The 25,234-nt window shown below is 50.1% G+C and overlaps 1 protein-coding gene across 1 annotated transcript in view; it reads left to right on the forward strand.

Moving 5' to 3' along the window:
• SORBS1 (sorbin and SH3 domain containing 1) overlaps window positions 1-25,234 on the forward strand; it is a 104,333-nt gene that overhangs the window by 74,295 nt on the left and 4,804 nt on the right. Inside the window, exons 22-31 of the mRNA XM_060240992.1 lie at window positions 403-578; window positions 2,931-4,364; window positions 5,028-5,113; window positions 7,276-7,443; window positions 9,325-9,371; window positions 11,581-11,695; window positions 11,783-11,908; window positions 12,729-12,923; window positions 16,325-17,023; window positions 19,185-19,289. Coding sequence (XP_060096975.1) covers window positions 403-578; window positions 2,931-4,364; window positions 5,028-5,113; window positions 7,276-7,443; window positions 9,325-9,371; window positions 11,581-11,695; window positions 11,783-11,908; window positions 12,729-12,923; window positions 16,325-17,023; window positions 19,185-19,289 — 3,151 coding nt within the window. The remainder of the gene's footprint in view (window positions 1-402; window positions 579-2,930; window positions 4,365-5,027; window positions 5,114-7,275; window positions 7,444-9,324; window positions 9,372-11,580; window positions 11,696-11,782; window positions 11,909-12,728; window positions 12,924-16,324; window positions 17,024-19,184; window positions 19,290-25,234) is intronic.

Below are 25,234 nucleotides of genomic sequence, written 5' to 3' on the forward strand. Positions count from 1 at the left end.
CATGGGCAGCAGGGCAGTGGGAACAGCAGGTGTGTCTTTTTTGGTTGCCAACCACCAGGCGGCAGAGATCAGTTCCCCTGGATAAAATGGCCTTGTGCCCTGCTGAGGGTCCTCCTCTCTCCAGCCTCCACCCCTGCAAAATCTCTTCTAGCAGGTGGACTAGAGTTGAAAGCAGTGTGCTGAGAAGCCTCGTTTCAATGTTTTAAGCAAGCAGATAAATAAATGAAGTCCTTTGCAATTGTGGAAAGATGCTTGCTTTACTTATTCCAGAGGTTTGTAGTCCAGTAATCTTGCATTAGTCTCTTGGACTGCTAGAATATGCATTGGTGTGGTATTACAGTTTTATAACTCTTTCCCCTTACCACCAAGACAATGAACCCTCTTTCTCCTCCTTGCTTCTAGCTCATCGTATTCCCCCAACTATCAGTCCTACAAGAGAGAGCTGGAAACAAGTCCCGGGGATTCTGCCGGGCTGGAAAACGAAAGGCAGATTTACAAGAGTGTCTTGGAAGGAGGAGACATCCCTCTGCAGGGGCTGAGCGGTCTCAAGCGGCCCTCCAGTTCAGCGTCCACTAAAGGTAGGCGGACTGCTGAGGCAACAAACAGCTTGTGCTTCCTCATGCCCTGATTGGCATTGGTGGTATTTTTAAAAGTTGACTTAGCTGAATGTAGATCTGGATCTCGGGTGTGCCCCGAGAATGATTTATACCGGCAAGAAAATGAGACATTTGGAACCTGGAGGTGATTAGCAGGGGCTGTGCCACTTCGCATTGTGGATGGGGTAACATTTCTGAATGCTCCTCTGTGCAAAAATAAAAATAAAAACTTCTAACATTCCCTACAACTGAAAACTGAGCATTTCCTGGATACAGGGTTTAAACATGGCAGGATTTTTTTTTTTAAGTAAGGGAAGACTGATGAGCACAATGGCCCTTTCCCAACAGCAGAGGGAGATGGCATTGGCTGTTTGAGCACCTCACAACTCTCTCCCTTCATTCCAGTAGACCAGGCAGGTATCACTGTGCATTTGGGGGGTCTGGAAAGGTGGATCCCAAAGTTTTGGGGATTTTAAGCGCAGGAGTTTTGTAAATGTGAGAATCAAGAAAGCAACCAGCATAGATCTCCATGGGACTCAAGGCCAAATGTCCTTTGTGGCATTGTTGAAGATATGAAGGGATGACCGATTCACTTATGGCTGGGTTGGCCGTCTGCCCTTTTGCATCCTGGCCTCTTCCAAACATAGCCCAGTCTCTCTCTCTGTCTTGCACGTTCTCTCTTCCTGTGATATCTGCCATCTCTCCTCTCCCTTTCTCTCTAGCATTCTCATGACTCCACAACAGCCCTCTCCCCCACCTCCTTTGCCAGTGGTCCACCCCTCCCGTTCTCTGGCCAGCCTCCTGGTATTCTTCTTGGCTGCCAACCAATCCAGCACTGCTTTGTCTGCTGACCTCACTTCCTGTTTCTGTGCCATGAGGCTTTCTGGGAGGCACTAACACAGGGGTGGTAATAATATTACTAACAGTTGCCTAAAACACAGCAAAACCTACCATTAGCTGATTTGCCTGTGTGGGTAGCTTGTGTTCAGTGTGCCAAAGTTAAAACATGTGAAGCATGTCACAAAGGCAGGTGCTTTGGGTTATTCTGCAGTTCGCTTGTGAAACTGTTTGCTGGCTGGGGAAAGAATTTGAATCTCCCACTTGAGAAGCCTTAAAATAGGAACTTAGAGATCAAGGAAATAATCTGGCCTTGCTTGCTTGCTTCTGTTCCTGTTGTTCTCCTGTTAGGGTTCCAGATTTTCCATTGTAATTTAGCAACACCTTTGCTGTTTAGACAAATTAAATTGCATTGAATCTGAGCTTTCCAGGATTCGTAACAGGAGCTTTGCCCCCCACTCCTAGTCCAGCTGTAACCGGGTTGCTGCCGTGTCCCCCCAGGCCTCATAAAAATGCCCAGATTGGTCCCATAGATTGTAGACTATGAAATAATTATGATGTCTTTTATGGGACCACCTCCAGTTGATAGAATGGGAATGAAATATTAGAATTGCGTCTTCACTGGGCAGAATGAGTCAGCCTAATTCCAGTTATTTGAAGAGCAGCCTTGCATTTGGATACAAGTTTATTTTAGGCAGTTATTTCTTAGTCATCAATCGCAAGCCTTTCCAGCTTTCAGTGCATGCAGTGCCTTGACCAGGGACAGCTGACCTGTCAACTTACCAGCCCTTGTGCATGACAAGGTGGCAAATTTTAATTCCCAGCCGAATTCCCTGGAATTCTCTTGAAGGGCAAGTGAGAGAAGCACTCACCCACCAGTGGCAAGCTGTTATTTTCCTTCATCATTTTTAAAAATGTACTGGAGATATTTGGGTCTATTTATGCCTTCAAGATCTTGGAAGCCCAAGGGAGTCAAGGAAACTGCGATGGGAGCAGTTTGCTACTTTTCCGTGGAGCCTGATGAAAGCATTACTCTAACTAGAAAGCTTGCGTGTGTGTACTGTTTACATCACGGCAGATAATAAAACTGCAGGACTATGAATTCTGTGTGGGGATTTTGCACCAAGGGCTCGGCTGGTCAGGCTGCAGGCGCGGACTGGTTTTTCCCTAGGAATCCTTAATCTCTGGATACCTACAGGAGGACCTGCCTGCCCCTAGAGGACTGGCTCAGTGTGGCCTTTCTCCTTAGCTTGGAAGACCCCCTGCTGTGCTCCTGAACTGCAGCTGTTCCCTTTTGTGCAGCAGCGCAGCTTGGCTGTTTCCTTGCTCCCCTGTGTTCCTTTGGAACAAGGCTGCCTCCCTCAAGATTGCACTGCTCGAAACCCAAAGCATGTTGTTCCCCCTCCCCTCCCCTGCCCGCCACCTCCCCTTGATCAAGAACTTTTGCCACACTTTAAGCTAACAGGTTGTGTTTATTTTATTCTGCATGCTTTCCAGTGGATCGTAAAGGTGGGAATGCTCATGTGATTGCATCCTCTTCAGTTAATAGTCGAACCCTTAACCCTAGCAATGCCAGTACACTAGGCCGCCCGTGTATCCATAAGAAACCTTTATCAGCCGCAAAAGTCTGTATTGCTGAAGTACTTCCGTCCAAATTCAAACCCAGGCTGGCCACTCCACCTTTTTCTGGGCAGGACCAGAAAAGTCACCTCTTGCCTCATGAGAAAACACAGAGCTGTGAAAACCTCCGCCACTCGTTTGCCTTCCAGACAGATGCAGGGGAGAGCTTTGAGAACTTGCTGATGAAACCGAGGCAGGAGGGCCCAGTCAAATCCTGCAGCACTCAGAGCCTGCAAGAGTATGGTTCATCCGGCTTCAGGAAAGGCTCCTGGGAGAATGGGGCTGAGTTCACCCTGCTGTACAGAAACATGCACCAGATCAACCGCTCTGGGATCCAGCTGGGCACCACTTCGTCCTGCAGCGTGAGGAACCTCGCCTCCCAGTTTGAGAATGAGCTGAGCGACAAGAGGGAGCCTGCCCCCAGCCGGGAGCACCTGGAGCAGATCCCCAAGCACACCGTCTCCTCACGGGTCACCGCCTTCGAGCTGCTCATCCAAAGATCCCGGTCGATGCCTGCCCTCAACTTCTCCAGTGCCCAGAGCAAATCCCCGGCTCCTAGTCTCTCCAACAGCTGCCTGAGTTCTGCCCGCTCAGCCGAGTATCTGCTGGATTTTCCCAAACCCCACCTGGAAGACAAGGAGATCCCCCACCTGGCTGACGACACTTCCTCCCAGTCTTGTAGCAACACGGAGGACGCGGCATCCGAGTTCAGTGATGTGGCTCCCGTGGACACACTCTCAGCCAGCACTGACAGGACCGACCTCTTGTCTAACGTGTCCAATGACAGCGGAGGCAGCCACAACGAGTCGCAGAGGTATAAAGCAAACAAATGCAAAGGGGCCTGCCCAGCTTCCTACACGAGATTCACAACCATCCGGAGGCATGAGCAGCAGCAGTATGGAAGAGGAGACCCATCTGGAGACCTCTGCCTGCTCCCCAGGAATGTTTACCTCATGAGCCCGCTTCCATTCAGGCTGAAAAAGCCCTGGCCACCCCATGCCAGGAAGACCTTTCCTTTGCAGTGTCCGGGAGACTGGCCGGCTTGCAGCTCTGAGAATCAGAACCACCTGGCTGGATGGTGGGGCAGCTCCCCTTCCCCAGAGAAACCTCTCGCTCCCATGCGCCTCTCTTCCTTTGACATTGTCAAAAGCCTGAGCCCCTTCCCAGGTCCAGAGAGTGGCCGAAATAGCTCTGTTTCCCTCGCGGACTTTCCAGATGCCTTTAATAATGGGAATGTTGTTCCTTATGCTTTATACCACAACTTGGACCCAAACAACAACCCGCAAAGGGAACTCAGGACATACCTTCGAGGTGGCCTTTTTGTGTATTTTTCTGTTCCTTCATCCGTCCCCACTTGGCTTGTCCTTTCTGTTTTTTTCTGTCCCCCCTCCCTCCCTCCCTCTTCCCCGTGTCTCTTGGCCTGGCGTGTCTTGCTTAGCCTTGCATTTCAGGATATGTCTGAGCTTGGGAGGAATTGTTTCTACCGCCCTTCTCTCAAGAGGCAACAGATGGAAATTATTGATGAAGGCCAACTATAGATCCCTTCCCATTTGCCTCCAAAAGAACTAAATGAATAAGCCCAGGTGTCTTTTTAAGGAATGGCGTTTCTGATACTTGGGGTGTGTGCGTGGTGTGCCTTTGTGTGTATGCGTGCATATGTGTCTTTGCATGCAGTGATGCAATTTCCCTCAATGGTACGGTGTTATATCATATTCTGTAAATGACAAATCTTTTCTTTTAAGTCTTCTTGTGGGGTTGGGGAAGGGTTGCTCCTTACTTTGGCTCTAATTTGCCCTACCCAGCCTTTAGACAAATGCACCCCCCCCCCCCAAAAAAGGGGAGGGAAACAGATGTGACTGACATTTCTTTGCAAACTGGGCAGCAGGAACCAAAGCTTCCCTCTCCCCCCGTTTCTTTTCTGGATCTGCTGCTTGAAGCCATTTGTGTTTAATGAACTGTGTTGTTTTCAAGTAGATTCAGAATCGCCCAGGCATTTTGCACCACTCGATTACATGGAGAGTCCAGAAGAAATTCTCCGAAGGCGCTATGATGATAAAGAGGTAATCCAGAATAATTGCCTTTTTTTCCAGAAAGTGGAGAGTGTGCAGGAGACAGGGCTGGGGAACAGGGTTGGGCCAGAAGCAAAGCTACTCTTAAACAGGGATTTTGTTTAGGATTTTGATTAGCACAGGTGGCTTAAAGAAGTGTCTTGCATTTCAAAACGGCCAATTTAAGACTAAGTCATGGGCAGGGAATGGATACAGAATACCAGGAACTGGAAGACGTATAACTGATGAACCAGTGAACTCAAGCTGTAGCAAAACTAGGGAGCAAGTGAAGAAGGCCCTCCAGTTAGGAGAATGAAGAAGAATCTCCTTCCTTTCCCTTCCCCTCCCCACAACAGACGCCCCGTGAGGTAGGTGGGTCTGAGAGAGCTCAGAGAGAACTTATGACTGGCCCAAGGTCACCCAAGCTGGCTGCACATGGGGGAGGAGTGGGGAATCAAACTGGGTTCTCCAGATTAGAATCCGCAGCTCTTAACCACTATACCAAGCTGAGAGGAGCTGTAACTTGTTAGTTGTTATATGAAGGTGAAATTTGGTTTGATTGTACTTTTCCTTTGAGAAAGAACTTACCAGCCATCATTCCCCCCCCCCCCTTTTCTTGCTCCCAGACTTGCTGGGACAGTGGCCTTCAATCTGTAGGTCTCAGACCACGGCCTGTGGGGTCACAGAGCCCTTGTAGAGCTGCCAGCTTTGTGTGCAGAGTCCACTCTCTTTGCACCCAGACACTGGGTCAAGGTGCTGGAGAAGGTTCCCTCATGACCAGTGTTCCCTCTAGGCTGAGTTAGTGTGAGCTAACTCACAGTTTTTAAGCTTCTGGCTCACACATTTTTGTTTTAGCTCAGGAAAACTTTCATGCCAGTAGTTCACAAAGTAGAATTTTTGCTCACAAGACTCTTAGAGTGCAGGGATGACCACACTTGATTAACGTAAGAGCCACATAGAAGAAAAGGAGCCAAACAGATTGGAGGGAGAGGTGGAAAGAAAGCAACTTTAAATGCATCCTCCAAGCTGTCAGCTTGCTTGGCTTGGAGAAGAAATTTAAAAGAGACAAATGCCTTCTCCAAGCTGGCCAACAGGGCAGTGGAGGCTTTGAGAGCCCACACAATATGTGTGAAAGAGCCACAGGTGGCTCCTGAGCCGCAGTTTGGCCACCCCTGGCTTAAAGGGAGCATCGCCTTGATGTATTTCTTACTGTGGGATCCCTCCTGGCGTTTAGCTTGTGTGTCCTGCCCCTGGCTCTCTTGGTCTTCTGCCCAGCTCCTAACATTGGGTCCCCCTCTGTCTGTCATGTGACTTTCCCGCCACGGGCTTGCACTTTGGTGGCTTCTGGGGGTTAAAGGTGGATTCCAAGTTAGGAAAGATTGAATGGAGGCCACTGCACTAGAGGACGGCAAGCAGGTAATTTACTATAATGTGCCCCAGTTTAGTTATACCCAAAAATGGGCTCAGAAATTATACCAAGTCATTACAGCAAAGCGATTGGGAAAAACTCCCAACATTTGTTCAGATTCTATCTCCTTGAGAGGGTCTGGACAAAAAGGAACCAACTTCTGCTTGCAGTTTGCTTGGCCTCCCTGTCGCCAGTGTTGTTTTCTGACTGAGGATTGCCTGGAGGCTGCAGTCTCATGCCTTGCTAAAGCTTTGCTTTGGTTAAGCAAACAGTCGGCTGAAGCAAGTTAACCAGCTGGGCACACCCTTCACGTTGGGGCGTGTCTGGATAAGAATGCAAGAGCCACCTCTCTGGATCAGACCAAAGGTTGCTTCTGTCCCAGGATCCTGGTCTCCTCCGCAGCCAGCCAGAGGACCTGCTCAGTCCCCGGCACATCTGAGGCCTGCAGAGTTACACTGCCAGAGAGTCTCTGTGGTTTAGTTTAATTCTCCAAAGGGCTGTTCAAGCCAGGGGCTGCTATCACAAAGACCCCAGGCTTGCTGTGGCCCTCTTTTGCAGAGTTGTTAGTGGCTGATCTGGTCCAGCATGCAGTCACTTGTATTTACTCCTGTTTGGTTTCTCTGAGCTTTTCTATTATATTTGGTGGGATATATTGGAGACAGTGATGTCTATCTATCTATATTGGTTGCTGTTAATAATCTGCTGGCAATTTGCAAATGCCATAAATTAGATGATTTACTGCCCATTTTATGCAATTTTATGGCAGAAACTGTTAGAGGACCAGAGACGGCTTAAGCGTGAGCAAGAAGAGGCCGATATTGCAGCTAGAAGGCACACGGGGGTCATTCCTACGCACCATCAATTTATCACTAATGAGCGGTTTGGGGACCTCCTAAATGTAGACGATACTGCAAAGAGAAAATCTGGGTCAGAGGTCTGTTCTGGTCGCCTCAGTCTGCTGCTTGACCCAACATCATACTTGGCTCTCATAGCGTTGTGCTTTTAGGCCGACATTAGCTGTCCCAAGAAGTGTGTTGGTTTTGTTTTGTTTTGTTTTCTCTTTTATTTTATTTTCCCCATTCTGGCTTCACTTAGAAATTGCTTTTGACCTTGTTCAAATGAATTAATCTCTCTGTCCAGAGCTGTATATGATAAAGCATGCCTGCTTAAATAAGACTGCTGGTGCATGCCTTTAAATATCAGCGATAGCAAGCAAATCAGAGGGCGTTTGTTACATCTTCTGCATCACGTCATGCTCCGTTCTCTCCTTGTCTGTGCCTGATGCTTAGAAACTTCATTGCCTTGTTGTTGATTCTGGCCGTGTGAGTGACCGTCTCAGTTAACCAGACAGTGCTGCTCTTTCTTTCCCTTTCTTTGTTCATTTCTTCTCATGTCAAGGTAGAAAATGGAATTGTATCTTGGCATGTTTCAAGTTTTGGGGGTTGTTTTAAACAAAATGAACTACCAGTGTTTTAATTCTCTTTTGAAAGAGATAAAGGAGAGAGGTATTTTTTTCAGGGGGGCATAATTCAGAAGAACTGAAGACCCCAAGCCACAGTTTCTAGTAAATGACAGGAGAAGTGTCAAGATCTTTCAAGTGTGCCCACCAGCCAATAAAGTCAGAGCCCAGCAGGCTCCTGCTGCTTGAGCAGGGCTGGGAAATTCCTTCTGCCTGCCAGTGACAGGGTGTGCAGCAAGGCTTCCTTTTTTTGCAGAAAAAGCCCATCAGGAACTCATTTGCATATTAAGCTACACCCCTGACATCACCATTGTTTCAGCAGAACTTCAGGGCCACAACCCCTGATGCCAAACCAGCCGGAACTGTGTTCCTGTGCGTTCCTGGCGGGTGGGATGTTTGCCCAGGTGTCCTTGGATGCAGCCCGTGAAGCCACGGAAAAAGCTGAGATGCGCCCCTTCCCACTCAGGCCCCAAGGGTGTTCCTTTGGAAGTTTGGACTTCATTTTAGGTTCCTGTTTCTCAGAACTCCCTCCTCTCCTTTGTCTCTTTCCAACTGGCCATTAACAGAAGTGAGACAATAATAGCAGCTCTTGGCTCAGGGGTGCACTTGGCACTCGGGGAGGGTGTCCTTAGACTTGGCGGGGGTGGGGCGGAGATTGGGGGTGTAGTGCTGGGAGAGGGACAGTCTCGCAGCCCTGCAATCAAAGGAGGAGCTGCTTCTAAATTCAGTGGGTCTCATTGTCACTGGAGCAGTTGTCCTTACTAAGAATTCAGTGCTGCCAAGTTGCCAGTGCTGCCGATGGTGGTCTTTCCTGGTGGTCTCCCATCCAGGCAGCAACCCAGGATTAGGCTAGCTGAGCTGCCATTAGCAGCAGGCTTTCCAGGGGCCCTCAGTCAAGAAGGCCTATCTTATGCTGCTTTCTGATGCACACTGAAAATAAGGGTGTTTTTTTAAATCAGAGGAGCAGTTGCCCCTTCCTTGCCTGTGACACCTGGCTTCATTTTGTGGGTCCCACTCTGTTCTTGGGCAGCACCGGCTTCTCCTGTCTTTTGAAGTGCTGGAGAAGCTGAATGCCGGCCCTCTCCGTAAGCCCTGCCTGGCGCTCGCTTTCCTTTCCGTTTTTATTTATACCAGGAAGTGGGCCTTGGGGTCGTTTCTTTCCTTCAACCTTTACATAAGATCCTGACTCTCCAGTGACAGGTGGAAGAAATCAGTACCTCAGTGTGGTCTGTGGCCCCTCACCCCACCCCAGTCTGTGCTTGGCATTGGGATGGCAGAAATGCATTTCCGTACCGTTTCAGACCACATGGAGGGAACTTGGGCAGTTATTTTAACAGTGTTGTTTTCAACCTTCAGATGAGAGCTGCCAGAGCGAAGTTTGACTTCAAAGCTCAGACACTGAAGTGAGTAGAAGCGCTGGCTGTTTCCACCATCCTTTCCACATCAAGTCCATGTGCACACACACTTCCTGAAGTGCAGGCCCAGCGCTAGGGCCTCGGGCACCCCAGGCCAGCACCTGCCCTGCGTCCCCCCCCACACCTGCCACACTGCCACACCCCTGCCCACAGGGAGGGCAGGCACAGCAGCACGGCAGGGGAGAGCTGGGCAGGCATGGCTCACCCGCAGCCCTGCCCCCCCCACTCAGCCTTCTTGGGCAGAGCCAGGGAGGCTGAGTGGGGTCTGCCAGGACTCCGAGACTGCCCTTCTTAGGGCCTCCTGTACCTCCATCCATAGTTCTTCAGGCATTCTGTCTATCAGATCTCATCCCTAAAACCTGTTCTTAGGGCAGTCTCGACTCAGAGCACCTCCAAGAGCGCACTGTGCAGGCAATCTCCTCCGAGCCCAGTTTCCTTTGCAAGGGAAGCCAGGCTCGGAGAAGCAGCGCCAATGTCCCGCCCAGCTGCTTTTGCCTTCAAGGCGAGAGCAGCCGGAGGGGCGGGGTATTCTCCTCCAAGCCAGGCTTCCCTTGCAAAGGAAACTGGGCTCGGAGGAGAGCACAAGCTGACATGCTATCTCGCTGCTCTCAGCTTCCCAAGTCTGCAACCCGGGAAGCCAAAAGCAGCAGGGTGAGGGGAGAGGGTGACCAGCAGCACCAGTAGGCAAGGTGGCGCCCCAGGCAGCCACTTCCCTCACCTACCCACATGCGCCAGCCATGCCCAAGTGACAAATCTAGTTGGGAAAGGAACTCAACACTTTTCTGTTCTACAGCCAATTCCTGAGCTCTGCCATCTTAAGGGCTTTTCCAGATTTTTGTTTAGGGGTTACAAATCAGCAGTTTGTGCTGTTGTGTTGCACAGGACAGCCCCTCTGTTGCAAGGAGAAAACAATATTCTGTTGCTGAAAAAAATCTGAGGACTCTTAACCCTGAACAGTGCAAAGTAAAAAATGCCTCCCACACATTACAAAGAACACAGCAGACATCTGAACACCCATTACTTTTGTGACATGAGATGCTGCCCTGAAAGCGCAGAATAAGAGGTGAGAAGACACCCAGATGGTCCAGAAGCCCTCAGAGACCCTGGGAAATCCTGACTGAAGCTGGGCAGTATCTGCCACTCCCCGCCCCCACCCCCAGCTAATGGCATGTCACGTTCACCTTCCCCACACCACCTTTCAGGCAGAAGTGTGTGTCGTAGGCACATTTCTATGCCAGTAAATTCTGATATGGGGTCAATCTTGAGGTAAGGCCTGGTCCTCTTTGCTTTTGGATGGCCCAGCACTGTTTTTTGCCTACTCAGGAGCAACGTGGAGCTTCTGGTGGTGAGACTATTGTCCTTTTGTGGCTTTTCCTTCTGCTGGGAAGGTTGTGTGGGGTTTTTTTAAACACCTAGACCGATTTCGCACTTACCTTACACCGCTCTCACGTTCGTCTTCTCAGTGCGGCTTTCTTCCGATTTCACACTATCTGCCCCGGGGCTGCAGCAAGCATCGGTGTTTTCACGTAGCAAACAGAAATCGCTAAAAACCAGTTTCTGTTTGCTGCACAAAAATGCTAACGCTTGCTGCAGCCCCGGGGCAGATAGTGTGCTATCGGAAGGAAGCCCCACTGAGAAGAGGAACCTGAGAGCAGCGTAAGGTGAGTGGGAAATCAGTCCTACTGTCAGACAGGAGCACTTGATAACTGAGTGAGGCACAGCATTCTTGCTCTTCAGTGTTAATGCAGAGAGCTTCCCTCACGCTGCAGTAAAACTGAAAGCCTGCATTTGCTCCCAGCTGCTTTCCAGGTACACCTTTGAGGTGTGGCTTTAATAGGAAAAGCCTGAAACAGGAGATTTCATGACAGGCTGCTCCTCTCTGGCTGCTTCCTGTTTTTGGAGAGCTGCCAGAAGTTCAGAGGGAATCCCCAAGAAGATTGCTACCAGTTTAAACCCTGGAGATAGGACCTTAATTCCAATTCCAATTCCAAATACCTTTATTGGCATAGAAATAAAAAGTACAGCATAGCAAATTTGCATGGAGTTTCAGCTATAAAAACCAGTCAAACATCAAGAAGGGGAGCTAGTCTTTTGCTTGTTATGGCAGCCAAAAGGTACTTTGCAACTAGGACCATAATTGTATGTTTCAATTTTTAATCCAAAAGCAGTTAATATATTACCCGTATGCTATTAACAGGGAACTCCCATTGCAGAAGGGGGATATTGTTTACATTTACAAGCAGATCGACCAGAACTGGTATGAAGGAGAACACCATGGCCGAGTGGGCATCTTCCCACGGTCCTATATAGAGGTACTTCTTTCTCTATTAAAACAGTTGGTGGGTTAGAATTGTGAGTGTTGCTCAGAGCCCTGACGTCTGTCTGCCTTTGGTCTTCAGCTGCTTCCCCCCACAGAAAAATGCCAGCCAAAGAAGACGCCACCGTTGCAAGTCCTGGAATATGGAGATGCTGTTGCCAAGTTCAGTTTCAGTGGGGACACTCAAGTGGAAATGTCTTTCAAAAAGGTACAGGTGACGGATCCTGTAAAACCAGGGAGAATTTTTGTTTCCATGGGAAACTAGTGTAGATTATTTTATTGCTTCTTGATTTTAATATATTATATTTAGTTTTAATTATAGATTTTGTTATCTAATTTATGCTGTAATCTGCCCTGAGCCCATTCACAGGAAAGGCGGGAATATAAATCCACAAAATAAATAAAAATAAGAAATAACTTTAGAAGGTGTGATCTCGCAGGTGATACTAGAATCCCTCTCAAATTCTTTTTGGTTTTGTAAACTAGCCAAGGTGACTGGGCCCTTCCCCACCTTCTCTTCCCTGCATGTTCCAGCATGCCTTGGAAACTGTAGGGCCAGAGGCTGAGGGCTTTCATCTTGCATTCTGTGGTCTCTGGATTGGCCAGCCAGAAAGCCTGGATTAAAATGGAGATGAAGTGCTGAATCCATTGAAACAGGCTCATGCAAACTGAAAGTGCAGATGAGAGTAACAGTAGTTGCATGCCACCTAGTTGCAACCGACTCATGACGTTCTCAGGACTGGGGTCTTCAAAGCAGTTTGCCATGCCCTGCCTCTGTGCAGTGACCCTGGACTTCCTCGGGGGCCTCCCATCCAAATACTAACTGTGGCCTCTCCTGCTTAGCTTCCAGGCTCCGATGAGTGAGCTAGTAGCCTGGGCTGTTAGGCTGCTCCTGAAAGTGCAGATGGCTGCTTGGGAGAACAGGGCTTCTAAGAGGAGTGGCAGCAGCGCAGAAGGCCTGTCTCCCTGTTGATCTTGAGCCTCAGCTGATCCCTCTCTTCCTCTTGCCCAACTGCTGTTTCCTGCAGGGTGAAAGAATCACGCTGCTTCGGCGAGTGGATGAGAACTGGTATGAAGGAAGAATCCCGGGCACCAGCCGCCAAGGCATCTTCCCTGTCACCTATGTCGAGGTGTTCAAGCGGCCTGTCGTAAAGAACACACTGGACTATACCGACCCGCTGTTCACCCACTCTCCGAGCCGCAGCATGACGGCTTCCCCACAGGTACCTGCCTGAGATCTGGCCAATAGCAAAGCTGTTCTCTGTAGAGAGTCTGTATTTTCCCAGCCAATGGCAAAGCAGAAGGCACCTGGTTCCATTGTCTAGCCGTAGGCTCAGCCTCTGACTGCTGAGTGGCCAGCGGGGGGGGGGGGGGGGGGGGGGAGGCATTCACAAGCATTGGCTCCCTCAGCATGGGTCCAGGTGCCGTCTGCAAATCTCTGGACTGAGGCTTTTCTCCCTTTGTCCACATGTGTGGAAAAAGCTGCCCTTGGGTGGCATACCAGCACAGCAGGGGATCTGGAGTTGCTTTCGCTGCCGCAATGTGATTTTATGTTTCAGGGGGTGGGGATTTGAGTCCAGGACTCCCTTAGAGAGACCAACAAGGTTTTCTTTGCTGGGTTCAAATTGATACGATTTAAAGTGTCAGAGAGATTGGTCTTTGGGATTTTTTTTTTGCCCCTCGGTCTCAAAGGGGCCTGGAGGAGCAGTTTAGGAGTAGCAGGATGGTGACTGTCCTCCTGTGGAGCAGACAGAGGAGAAAAGGCTTTTGGCAGGGAAAAGCAAAAGGGTTGCTTTAGGTAAATGACTACAAGGGGAGCAGGTCGGCACTTGCTCTTTGTCAAACCATACACATTCCTTTCAGAATCATTCCAGGACTGTTTGAGCCAGAAGGCAAAATTATAGTTTTCCATCATGAGTGCTGGGTGCATGGATACTGTCCAGTCAGTGCCAGTCCCAACTGTATCCATCAGAACGATGCTGATGCTGCTGGTTTTGAACTTTCAGCTGGTTCCTCCTGAATTATAGAAAATCCTAGGAAATGCTTGAATGGCAAAGGAAGTGCAGCATCTCACCAAAATGCATCCTCTGTCTTGCTGTCACATCTGCAGGCTGCTGCTTTCATCGCATGCAGACTTGCAGCCTGCACTGAGGCTGTCATTGTAAAGCTGGAAAGCAGGGGCGGGGGGGGGGGGCGACGGTTTTGGTGGCCTCTGGGTGTAGCTCCAAGTAAGAAAAAGGTACTTTCCTGGCCGCAAGAGCCTGGAGGGCCATGTGCTGGACTTACCCAAAGTGCATCTTGCGAGGCCATGCAACCTCCCAGGCCAGGGTTGTGAGGCAATCTTTGGGAGGCTGCACCCACCACTTCCCACCACTACCTAGCAAAGGCTTGGGGTTTCTAATTACTTTTGGCACTTTCTCAGTTAACAGTGGGAATGACAGAAAGGCCGGGAGGTGGAAGTGGGCTCACAGAAAGCCACAATAGGAAAAATGGAAATAACAAAGAAGCAGGTTCTGGCACTAGCAGCCCTGTTCTGAGGGGTCTGGGATCCTTTGCCTGCCTCTGGAGGGCTGTCGGAAGGCAGGCAGGCCTCTGGCTCAGGCTGGAACCGGAGGGCACTGCTGTTGCTGCTGCTGCTGCGTTCCCTCTCAGTGGCTGCTTCTCCTTCTTCCCTTTAGCAGAAACAAAGACCTTCAAGGGCATGTTGCTTTTTTAAAAACAAAATTCTATCACTTGTGGTAATTAGGATGATTTTAAGAAATGCTGGCACACCACTTCCTGCCACAAGAAATAGCTCTTTGTCCCCTTTCTTTCTTTTTGGTGCTCATTTTTATCCAATGACATTTTTCATTGGAAGTTCCGCATCTCTGAGCAGAGAGATCTGAGAAAGGTCTGTATTGACAACCTGATTCTGAAATCAGTCATACCTGCCAAGACAAACCAGACTTCATTGTTCATTGTGTTCTGAGGGCTGCACCGCTTCAGCTTTGCCATGAAGGAATGGATTGTTTGTGTGCGCAGAGACAGTCTAGACTTGACCGAGATCATAGAGTTCACTTAGTCATATGGCTGCCCCAGTTTGGGTTTGGGTCACAGAGGGATAAAAGAGTTTTAACGAGGGGTGCCAACTCCAGAGACAGAAACACCTGGAGGGTGGAGCCTGGGAGAGGGAGGGGAGGGGCCTCAGCAGGGCCAGGCAGTCTGCCTTCTAAAGCAGCCATGTTCTCCAAGAGAAGTGGAATTCATGTTTTAAATAAACAAACAAGCAGTTTATGTTGTCTGGAGGTCGGCTGTAATTCTGAGAGATCTCCAGCTCTGACCTGGAGGTTGGCAACCCTAGTACCCTTGTGGTTCCACTGACAGAAGCTGTCCCCATGTTGTTCTGTAAAGATATTTTTAAAAAACCCAAACAAAAACAGACTCCCATCGTTAACTTTTTTTTTCATTAAAGGGATGAGGATCCAATTTGGATTGAGAAGACCATGCAGAGGTGCAGCGGCTTAACCCCCCTCCCTTCACCAGGCAGCCCCAATCTGAATTGGGATGATACACATCTGGAGTTGAATTTAGAAGGACAGAAGCTATTCCAGTTTCTCCTGGGTTTTAAACCTGAGGCCTTCACAGATGGCCTGTCAAGGAGTTCCTTCAAACCAAGTCCTCTTTTTACCACAAAGGCATGTGGAGAGGAAAAGGGGGACGGTCCCCCCCCACCCATGTAATTCCACAGAGCCTCATGGAGCAGGGGTACAAAAATCAGGGACAGCAACTCATCTGGTGTGTTGTGTCTTTTTAGGTCCCACTGCTTCAGCAGAAGGGTTGAGTAGAAGCCTGAGGGCAAACTTGGCCACCTCCCCTCATCTCTTCACAATGAAAAGCCTCCTCTGCTGAGAAGCTGTATGTGAGGTGGGGCGGCTGACAACCATTCCTCATAAAGCAGGGAGACGGGAGGCCATTTCATGCCCACTGGTGTTTCCACTCAAGTAGCCTTTTTCTAGCCACTGTGCTGGTGAGGGGGAAGGGTGGAAGTGTAATTTCTGGCCCCAGCTCCTTAGGGAGAACAGTCGCTTTTTAAAAACTCCCAGGTAGGTTTCAGGCAGGACCGGGAAAGGGCTCAGGGTCTCCTTCAGGCCGAGCTGCCTCTGGGATCAAGGCTCCTGCACTCCAGCAGCCCCTCCGGTTGTTACACAAACATTTGCCACCCCCACCCCCCTCTTGTTTCCCTCCTGAGACCCACGGTGCTGTTTCTGAGTAAATTCTGTTCTACTGGAGGGTGTGCAAATGTGGCAGCCAATGCAGGGTCTTCCAAGAAGAAAAATGGGGGGTGGGGGGGAGTGAGCACCCAGGGCCCAGATGGTGGTCTTTGGCTGCCCCCTTTTTTCACTATAAGAACTTGCATAGTAGTTCTGCAGATGTTATGTTCAGTACTGCAATGCTTCAGAAAATGCCAGCTTCACACTTCCAGACCAGCACTTTGCCTCAGCTTTTCTGTGCCATGAAATGACTTTTTGACAGTTCCCCCCCATTCTCTTGCTTGTATGCTTTTCATTCATTCATTCATTTTCTACCTTCCTTTTCTGCTTATTTCTTCTCTTTCTCTCTTTTTCTTCATTTTGTTTCCCTCAAGTCTCCCAATTCTGAGCTGCTTTTCACCCCGACTCCTCCACCTTTGCCTTTCTCCCGCCTGGCCCTGTCTCCGGAGCTGCAGGCCGTCACCTCGGAGTGGATTACCCTGACCCTGGGGGTGTCGCGCAGCAGCACCCCAACCACCACCCCTCCTTTGCCACCTCTTCCTGACATTACCGGGTGTCACTTCAGCCTGTCGCCTTCCATTGGCCCTCCCCAGTCCAGCTTCTCCAGCTCCCCCAGCTCCAGAGGTTTCCTTTCCCCACTGCCTTTCTGTCCTTCCAGGCCTCAGGCCTCTGCTCAGCACCTCAGCCTCAGCCCTCTGCCAAGTGAAGAGAAGTCGCTTAGCTCCCCTTCCCCCCACATCAGCCACAGCGGCTCTCCTTGCTCTGTGGTCAGCAGCCCCGACAGTTTCCTCTCAGAGCTCAGTGGTGTCCTGGGCCAGCGAGACAAGGCCCAGAGGAGCCGAGGAGTCAGTCAGAGTATTGCCAGTGAGGACAGAGTTCCAGCCGACGGAGACTGCCGTGGCGTGCCTGACATCTCTAGGGTGAGGTGCCCCAGACCGGAGCAGTGTGCTAGCTGGCCACAGACCTTTGAGGAGAGCAAGCTAATTCAGGAGCAGGGAGATGGTCCCAAGAGAAGGGACGTGGGCCATTATAAGCAAGGTGAATGGAAGGAGAATCTCAGCAGGGCTATAAAGGTACTTTTCCTGCATGTGTGTGTGGTACTCTTGCAGTCTTACAGCGTGTTTGTGTATGTGGGTTGTGGGTGCAGAACTACTGATCTCTGTGAAAGCCAATCACAGCTGAAGAGCCTCGTAGTATTTGGTAGCAGCTGTCCCCCAGAGCCTGTTTGCTTGCAGAGTTCCAGCCTAATGGCAATTATTTTGGATGGGAATAGGAATTTAGCCCTGTGTGACTCAGACCCACAATCCTGGGGCCGAGTTTGCTAGACAGTGGCAGACTTTGCTTGCTAAACTAATGAATGCCCTGCAGGAAACTGTTTTTCCTTCTCTTCATCAGGGTGGTTGTACTTAGGTTTTGAACAAGGAACACAGTTCCTGCTATAGAACCAAATGTAGGAAACCAAAGTCTACAGAGAAGCTCCCTGCATCAAAGGCTGCGTCTTCATCGAGACCTGCTCATGGAAATCTCAATGTGGACTAGGAAGAATTGAGTGAAGCAGTTGGTACCGTAACATTGCCAGACCTCGTAGTTTTTGGCCTCATCGTTGAGGGTTTTAGACTCTGCAAGCCCTCCAGGGAGAAAGAGACATGGGACTTGAGGGACCGCGCTTTGTTTCCCCATCTGCTGGGAGAAGGGACCCTCAGGTGCAGTCAGGTTCAAAACGGTCCTGCTCCCCCACCAGGCAGGCATCATTAGGGTTTGCCAGTAACCCAGCAATCTGCTTCAGGGTCTGAATGCAGGACACCTTCTGGCCATCCTCTCTTAAGGAGAGCAAGACAGGAAATCTAAGTTGCTGCTGGAAGAGGCTGGTGAGTACCTGAACCTGCCTCATACTGGATAGAAGTCCATCAGGTCCTTGGACCATCGAGGTCAGTAGTGTCCAGTCAGACTGGCAGCAGCTCTCCAGATTCATCACTAGGATCGCCAGTCCCTCCTGGCAGCAGGCAGGGGATGGGGGGAGGGACCTGCCTTGAGCCAGGGGTGGGCTAAGCAGCCTGTATGGCCCCTTCCAGCTCTCTGGGAGATTCTGTGAGCCGGAGGGGGGCTCGGGCTGTGCGGTTAGCTTTGTGGCAATGTCGCTTTCACCACCAGGCGGGAGCTAGTTGAGGACAGCCGGCTCTCTCTCAGGCCAGGAACCACCAGTAAGTTTTTCTGGGGGGTCCTGAAGGTATGTGGGTCCCTGACCACAAAGGATCTGAAAGACCAAAGACTTTGAACTGGAAGCCAGTGCAGCTTGTGCAGCACAGGTTGAATGTGTGCCCCTGAGGGGTCCCTGAGGAGCCAGGCGGCTGCATTCTGGGTCAGTTGGAGCTTCCAGGTCAGGCTCAAGTTTCATGTCCACTTAGAGGGAATTACAGTCGTCTGTCCTGGAGGTGACCATTGTGTGGATGACTGGCCTGACCTTGAGACCCGTAAGCAAAAGAAAAAAGCCCCGTGTAGAACTCAAAGCGCTGGTTTCAGGCACTGCTTCCTAGTCCATCACATCCCTCCTACATGGTTGGTTCTTGCCAAGAGCTCAGTACAGAGGGATCCTAAACATGATAAAAGTGATCGATCCAAGCGGGCAGCCGTGTTGGTCTGAAGCAGTTGAACAAAGCAGGAGTCAAGTGGCACTTTTAAGACCAACCAAGTTTTATTCAGAACGTAAACTTTTGTGTGCTCTCTAAGCACACTTCCTCAGACGAGGGGATCAGGGATTGTGGATCAGTGAAATGATAAACAAATAGGTTTTAACAAGGGGAGCCGCGTTGGAGGCCTTGTTGTGTCCCATCCGTTGGAAATGCCTTAGCCTGTTATGCTGCATTGGATAGGTCGGCTTCATAAGAACATAAGAGAAGCCATGTTGGATCAGACTAATGGCCCATCCAGTCCAACACTCTGTGTCACACAGTGGCCAAAAAAAACCCAGTCGCTATCAGGAGGTCCATCAGTGGGGCCAGAACACTAGAAGCCCTCCCACTGTCCACCCCCCCCCCCCGCAGCACCAAGAATACAGAGCATCCCTGCCCCAGACAGAGAGTTCCATCACTATGCTGTGGCTAATAGCATGCCTGCTTTTGCATGGCTGTTGGTGTGTTGAGGCTGCACGGAGTCTTGAGAAAAGGCGTTCTTTTTTTCGCAAGGACATCCTGTCCACCCTGCTCTTTGCTGACCATCTTTTCTTTCCTTTCAAAGATGGCCGAGGCAAAGCCCTTCTCTCCGTGTGCTCCTCTCTCTTCTTCCGCTGTCACCGCCCAGCCTCCTCCTCCTAGACTCACCCGCAGGGTCATTGTGCCTCAGGTAAACCACTGGAGGGGGAGGGCAGACTGCCGCTTCTGGCCATTGGCTTGCTGATCCACCTATTAATCCCACGGGTTGGACGCATCTCGTCTTCATCACAGCACTCCTTTTTGGTCGTTCCAGAGACTGTTGCAGCACAGGCAGGGTGGGGCACACCGTGATCTCCTCCTCCTGTAAAATATGTCAAGATACGAAGCTGCCTTGTTGTGGGTTAGATAGCTGCCCACCTGGCCCAGGGTAACTCTGATATCTGCTGTTGTGGGCAGCCATTCTGTCTCACCCTGACTTTCAGCTGGGGAGCCTGGAATTAAACATCTTCCAGGGAGTTGAGGCTTGGGCCTTCTCTCCAGAAAACACACCTGCAACCCCGTCTTGGGTTCTGTCCTCCTGCCTCAAGCCTAGGACAGCAGCAGGGATTGATTTCCTTTTTAAAACAGAAGCAGGGACTGGCCTTTTAGCAAATCCTGCAGGGGTTTGAGGCCCTCTCTGGTGGCTAAACCAGTCGTCTGCCATCAGGCTCTTTGGACTGCTCCCAACGACTAGAAGAAACAGCCAACCCCGTAGCCTTCTAGGGAAATTACTTCAAAACATCAACCCTGCAAGGTAGAACTAGCAGCACTGAGTGTCCAAGCTAAATTTAGCTGTAGTCGAGCGAGTCGAGGCTTCTGGACTTAGCTTTGAGACTCTGAAGACAAGATTCACACGGGATTTAAAATATATCTAGTTTATTTGAAGCGCAAATATATTTACAAAGACAAGACTTGTGAAGGATTCAAAAATAAAAGAGCTCGGCTTATCCAGCTGATGAATTCATTCAGAGAATAGTTACCACCGTTCCAACAGGCATGAGGATGTTCCAGCAGTCCCAGGCCAAGAGAAGCCTTCAGAAACTCCTTTTGCCGCTGGCATAATGGAAGCCGTCAGTGGTTCAAGCTGCCCCAAACAGCAGCAGCCTCCATGAACAGCCACTTCGACCACTTCTAGGCAAAGCATAACTAAACCTATAGGAATAGAATCTGACTGCCTCCCGGGCCCAAGGAGCCAATCAGAATTCACAGGGCGTTGCCAGGGGTACCAAGAAGTCAAATGCCAGCCATTTTGACCTTGGTTCTCAGGTTAGACACTTCCCCTCAGCTGTAAAGAATCTGTTAATTGGGAGCCAGAAAAGAGGCTTCAGTGCCAGCTTCCCAGGTGCTGACAGCTCCACTTGAAGGCCATTGCCAGTTATCTCTAGGTGAGAGCAGACTTTCAGAAACGTTTTCAAGCAACAGGCCTAGCAAGAATCTAAAAGCCAGGCCAGGCCAACCAAAGTCTGTATGGAAGGAACCCTAAAAGCATTACAAACCCCCACATTGCTATAGCCCTATTCCCTCTTCTCTTGCATAAGTTAGAAGAACACCGTAATACAACACTAGGGTGGCCAACCTCAACATGGGGCCTGGACATCTCCCTGAATTATAGCTGATCTCCAGACTATGGAGAGGAAATGGCTGCTTTGGAGGGTGGACTCGGTGACACCATGCCCCACGGAGGTGCCTTCCCTCCCCAACTCCCCCGCCCTTTCCAGCCTCCACTCCCACCCCAGATCTCCAGCCCATTGCTGTCAGCCCATCTGTTCGTGTTTTGTCAGAAGACAGATAATACGAACCCTGTGCTTGCGCATGTTTTGTGGTTAATGTACATGAATTAGTAACCGATTGTAGCTGAATATGTAAACTGTCTTCTTTGTCCTTGAGGGGCCATGAAAAAGTTCCAAACTCTGCAGCGGCTCATCTGCACCTGCAGGTCACTGGAGGTGTCACGGCCTGCTTGTGGCACAGAGTCCCTGGTGCAGTCCTTGTTCCCTCTCAGCGTACAGATCCTTGGTCACTTATTTCGGAAGGAGCTGGAGGAGGTTCTGCCAGTCAGAAGTGTAAACTGTACTGGTCTGGATGGTCCCAGAATTTGGCCATTCTGTAGGTCCCTGGAGGTCCCTTCCAACTCTGTAACTGTGATTCTAAATGTGCATGTCTAGACTCTGCAGTGTCCTAAGACAGAGCAAAATGTTAACGTCCAAAATGCCAAATGTCTGTCCTCTGAAGCTAGAGCAATGCAGGGCATTCTTGAAACAAACAGATGCCTGATGCATTCGTAGAATCAGAGTTGGAAGGGACCTCCAGGGTCATCTAGTTCAACCCCCTGCACAATGCAGGAAATATATCATGTTCAACAAGGACAGCATTAGGAATTCAGAGCTGAAATTTGAGAAATAGCTCACATTTCCTAGGAGGAGTGTTTAAGACTGCAACTTGTATTTGTCTTGTCTCTTTGTGGTCCAAAGGTCATGAATATGATCCAGATTTCTGATTCTGCTCATAAGGTCATGATTTGGTTGTCTAGTTCTATGATAGATGGAAGGATGGCCATTCTTGTTGTGTGTTGGAATTGATTATGGAAGGCACTCCTGACTCTTGCTTTCCTTGTCAAAACTGATGTCAACTGATGTCACAGCAGGGAGGAGAATGATTCCACCCCCCCACCCCCATTTTCCCATTGGTGCCACTTGTGTGGGATGATCTGAAGGAGGCCATCTCAAAGATGGGCTAGCTGTGGAGACTCAAGGGATGGCCCAGTCAAGTCTAGACTTTACTGTGGGGCAACACAGCATTTGAAAAAAGGTACCTTGAGGGCACAAAAAATGTCAATGGAATTCATGCTTGGCCATTTGCTTCCAAGAGAGAAATATTGGCTCCATGGTACAATGTTGGGCTCATGTCTCTGATATTAGTGAAGGAAGTCCCTTCCGTCCTTGGACTTTGAGTGGAGGCCTGGTTGGTTCAGGGAGTGTGGGTGGGGGGTGCCCAGCACTAGGGCCTGAACTTGCTCTTTCTGTGTCCCACTTAACTTGATTGCTGTTGAGAGCCAGTTTGATGTAGTGGTCATGTTCACGGACTTTTTTCTGGGAGAACCGGGTTTTATTCCCAACTCTTCCACTTACACCTGCTGATGTGACCTGGAGTCAGCCACAAGATCTCCCAAGGCTGTTCTGCTCAAGAGCAGTTTCTGTCAGAGCTCTCTCAGTCCACCTACCTCACGGTGTGTCTGTTGTGGGGAGGGGAAGGGAAAGGAGATTGTAAGCCACTCTGAGACTCCTTTGGCTAGTGAAGGGCAGGGCATAAATCCAATCTCTGCTTCTCTTCTTAAATTGGCTAGTATTATCTTTGATCCCAGGGTTGTTGAGAGCCGCTATGGACCTCAGGGCAAAAATTCCACGTGGGTCCCTGCTCCAACATAAATATCATAGCAACGCAAATAACTTGGTTTTCTGATACTGCAAACAGCGCAATGGTTAATTAGGAGGAAAAGGGACTGGATTATTAAATAATAGATTTTACTGAACATCATTCAGTGGTTTATAAGCCTCTATATTTATATGGCATTCCTAATTGCACAAAAGAAGCCGCTCCCCTGGAGAAAATGGCTGCTTTGGAGGGTGGACTCTGTGACCTTGGACCCTGCTGAGGCCCCTCCCCTCCCTGGATCCACCCCCAAAGTCTCCAGGCATTTCCCAACACAGACCTGGCAACTCTAACTGAAACCCTTATAGAGTTCCTCATTGTGTCCAGGCCCCTGAGGCTGCTGTGAGAAGCCCACTGGTCTGAGTTCTTTTCTTCCTCTTCTGAGTCAAAAAGGCTTCTCATAGTGAAGGGTGTCAGGCTGTCTCTTTATTGATGTCTTGGAGCATAAGGCCGAGGTCAGACGCTCATGGATGAAAGCCAGATGCATGTCGGATTTTATGTGGTTGTCCAAACATCAGCATCTGGCAATGGTCGTTGGCTCGTTCGTGTCCCGAACTGCCACGACTGAGACGCGGACTTTTTTGATAGTCCATTAAATCCAGAATAAGAATGCTTCCGACGACTCCCGTGCGTACTTTCTATGTTTGAACGCTCCATTGTAGCTGACTTGTTGCAAGCGCACATCCGCTTCCCTGCGAGAGCCCACTCCAAATGATATCATTGCGCCAGCAATTGTTGAGTCAGCCTTCCAACCTTCCGAGGTTGGTAAAATATGTACCTAGCTTGCTGGGGGGGGGGGAGTGTAATGACTGGGGAAGGCAATGTCAAACCACCCCGTAAAAGGTCTGCCGTGAAAACTTTGTGAAAGCAGCATCACCACAGAGTCAAAAACGACTGGTGCTTGCACAGGGGACCTTTCCTAAATGGGGCGGGAGGCAGATCATCCACCTTTGCTGTCTCCCTGCCAGGGGAGGAAGATGACCCACCTTTGCCGTCTCCCCACCAGGTGGAGAGACAGCAAAGAGAGTTGCCGTGCTCCCCCCCCCCATTTAAACACCACGGTGGGGTGTTTAAATGGGGGGGGGGAGGAAAATGATCCACCTTTGCTGTCTCCCCACCAGGCGGAGAGACAGCAAAGAGAACTCCTGGGCTTCCCCTTCCTTTCTGGGTGTTTAAATGGGGGGGAGGAAGATCCCCCACCTTTGCTGTCTCCCCGCCAGGCGGAGAGACAGCAAAGAGAGTTGCCGTGCTCCCCCCCCCCATTTAAACACCATGTCGGGGTGTTTAAATGAGGGGGGGGCAGATCGCCCATCTTTTCTGGCACCTTTAAAAAAAAAAGCCAAGCACAATATCCCACGTACTGCACTTGCGCGAGTGTGGAATGCCATCTCAAAAAATGAGGTCCGGTTGAGACCTTTGATCAACCAGCGACGGGACCAACACTGCTTAGAACTGAAGGATGGAGGGATGTCTCGTTGTAAAAAAGCTGCGGGGTATAATAGCGACAGGGGGGTTAGGGATGGATTTAATGGTGAGTGTGACCGTGGCCTAAGAGGCTGGGGGTGAGTCTGGCAGCCTAAGATGGTTGGTGTAGGAATGGTGGGGGGACCCTGCTCACCTTCAGCCCTTCCCACCCACCCAGAGGAAGCAGCATCCCGCAGCGGAGAGTGAAGCCCAAAACACAAAGGTCTGCTCCCAGCTGCCATTTGAGATATAAGTGAATTAGGCTTCTTCTTTCAGGCTCTTTGACCTCTCTGGTGTTACTACTGCGTTGGTCTCCCAAAGGAAGGGTGGCGAAATATCTGAACAGGAATAGCCAGAGCAAATCTTCCATATTATACAAAAGCGGGGGGGATCAGGGGAGAAGGCAGCTGGAGTGATCCAGGAGGCTAGGCTGGGCTAGCCAGCAACATATCTACCCTTCAAAAGAGTGCCTAGTTTTCTGTCTTCCCATCAATAACCTTCTCTGTTGGCTCCAGGTGGTTCAGGTCAAAGTAGGCGAGAGGAAGGAGATCCACAACTGGATCTCCTGTGGTGTGTTTTAAAGGTAAAACGGCCACCAAGGGAAGGGCTATAGTTGCCTTAACCCCCCCCCCCACACACACACACCCCATTTTCCCAGTGCGGCCCACCCTCCTGTCCCTTGGGGGCACCTTGATGTTTCTCCCACAGGGCAAGATGCTTTTTTGACTGCATTTGGCCCCCACCAGTTGTCTCTGGTTCCTCTCTGGCTCTCTCAGTTGGGTGACACTGAAGCCAACTCCAGTCAGTGGAACAGACAACAGGTGCCAGTGGGGCTCCTCCCAAAGATCTGGGGGAGATGCTTCCTGGCGCTAGCTGTCGGTCACACATTTCACTCTCGTTTCTGTCTCCTGGCAAACCCTCTTCAAGCCCTGGTGCCTGTGTTGTCTGTGTCCTTCCTCAGGAATTGCCTCATAACATTGTCAGTCATCTGTCTGGAACCATGTTGCTGGTCCATCATGTCCACCCCCTAGTTCTCTGCTTTGACCCGCCTGTTTCTGTGGCTCCCTTGCCTGCCACAACAGCCCCTGTGCTGCAGTCTCCATGCCCTCATTGTTTAAAGCTCTGTTGTCTGAAACCTGGTGGGCAATGTCATTCACATCAAGTTTGTTTCCCCTCTCTCCATTTCTTTTTTTGTTCTGTTTC

Source organism: Heteronotia binoei, chromosome 6 (assembly GCF_032191835.1).
Source record: "Heteronotia binoei isolate CCM8104 ecotype False Entrance Well chromosome 6, APGP_CSIRO_Hbin_v1, whole genome shotgun sequence".
NCBI classification, from domain to species: domain Eukaryota; kingdom Metazoa; phylum Chordata; class Lepidosauria; order Squamata; family Gekkonidae; genus Heteronotia; species Heteronotia binoei.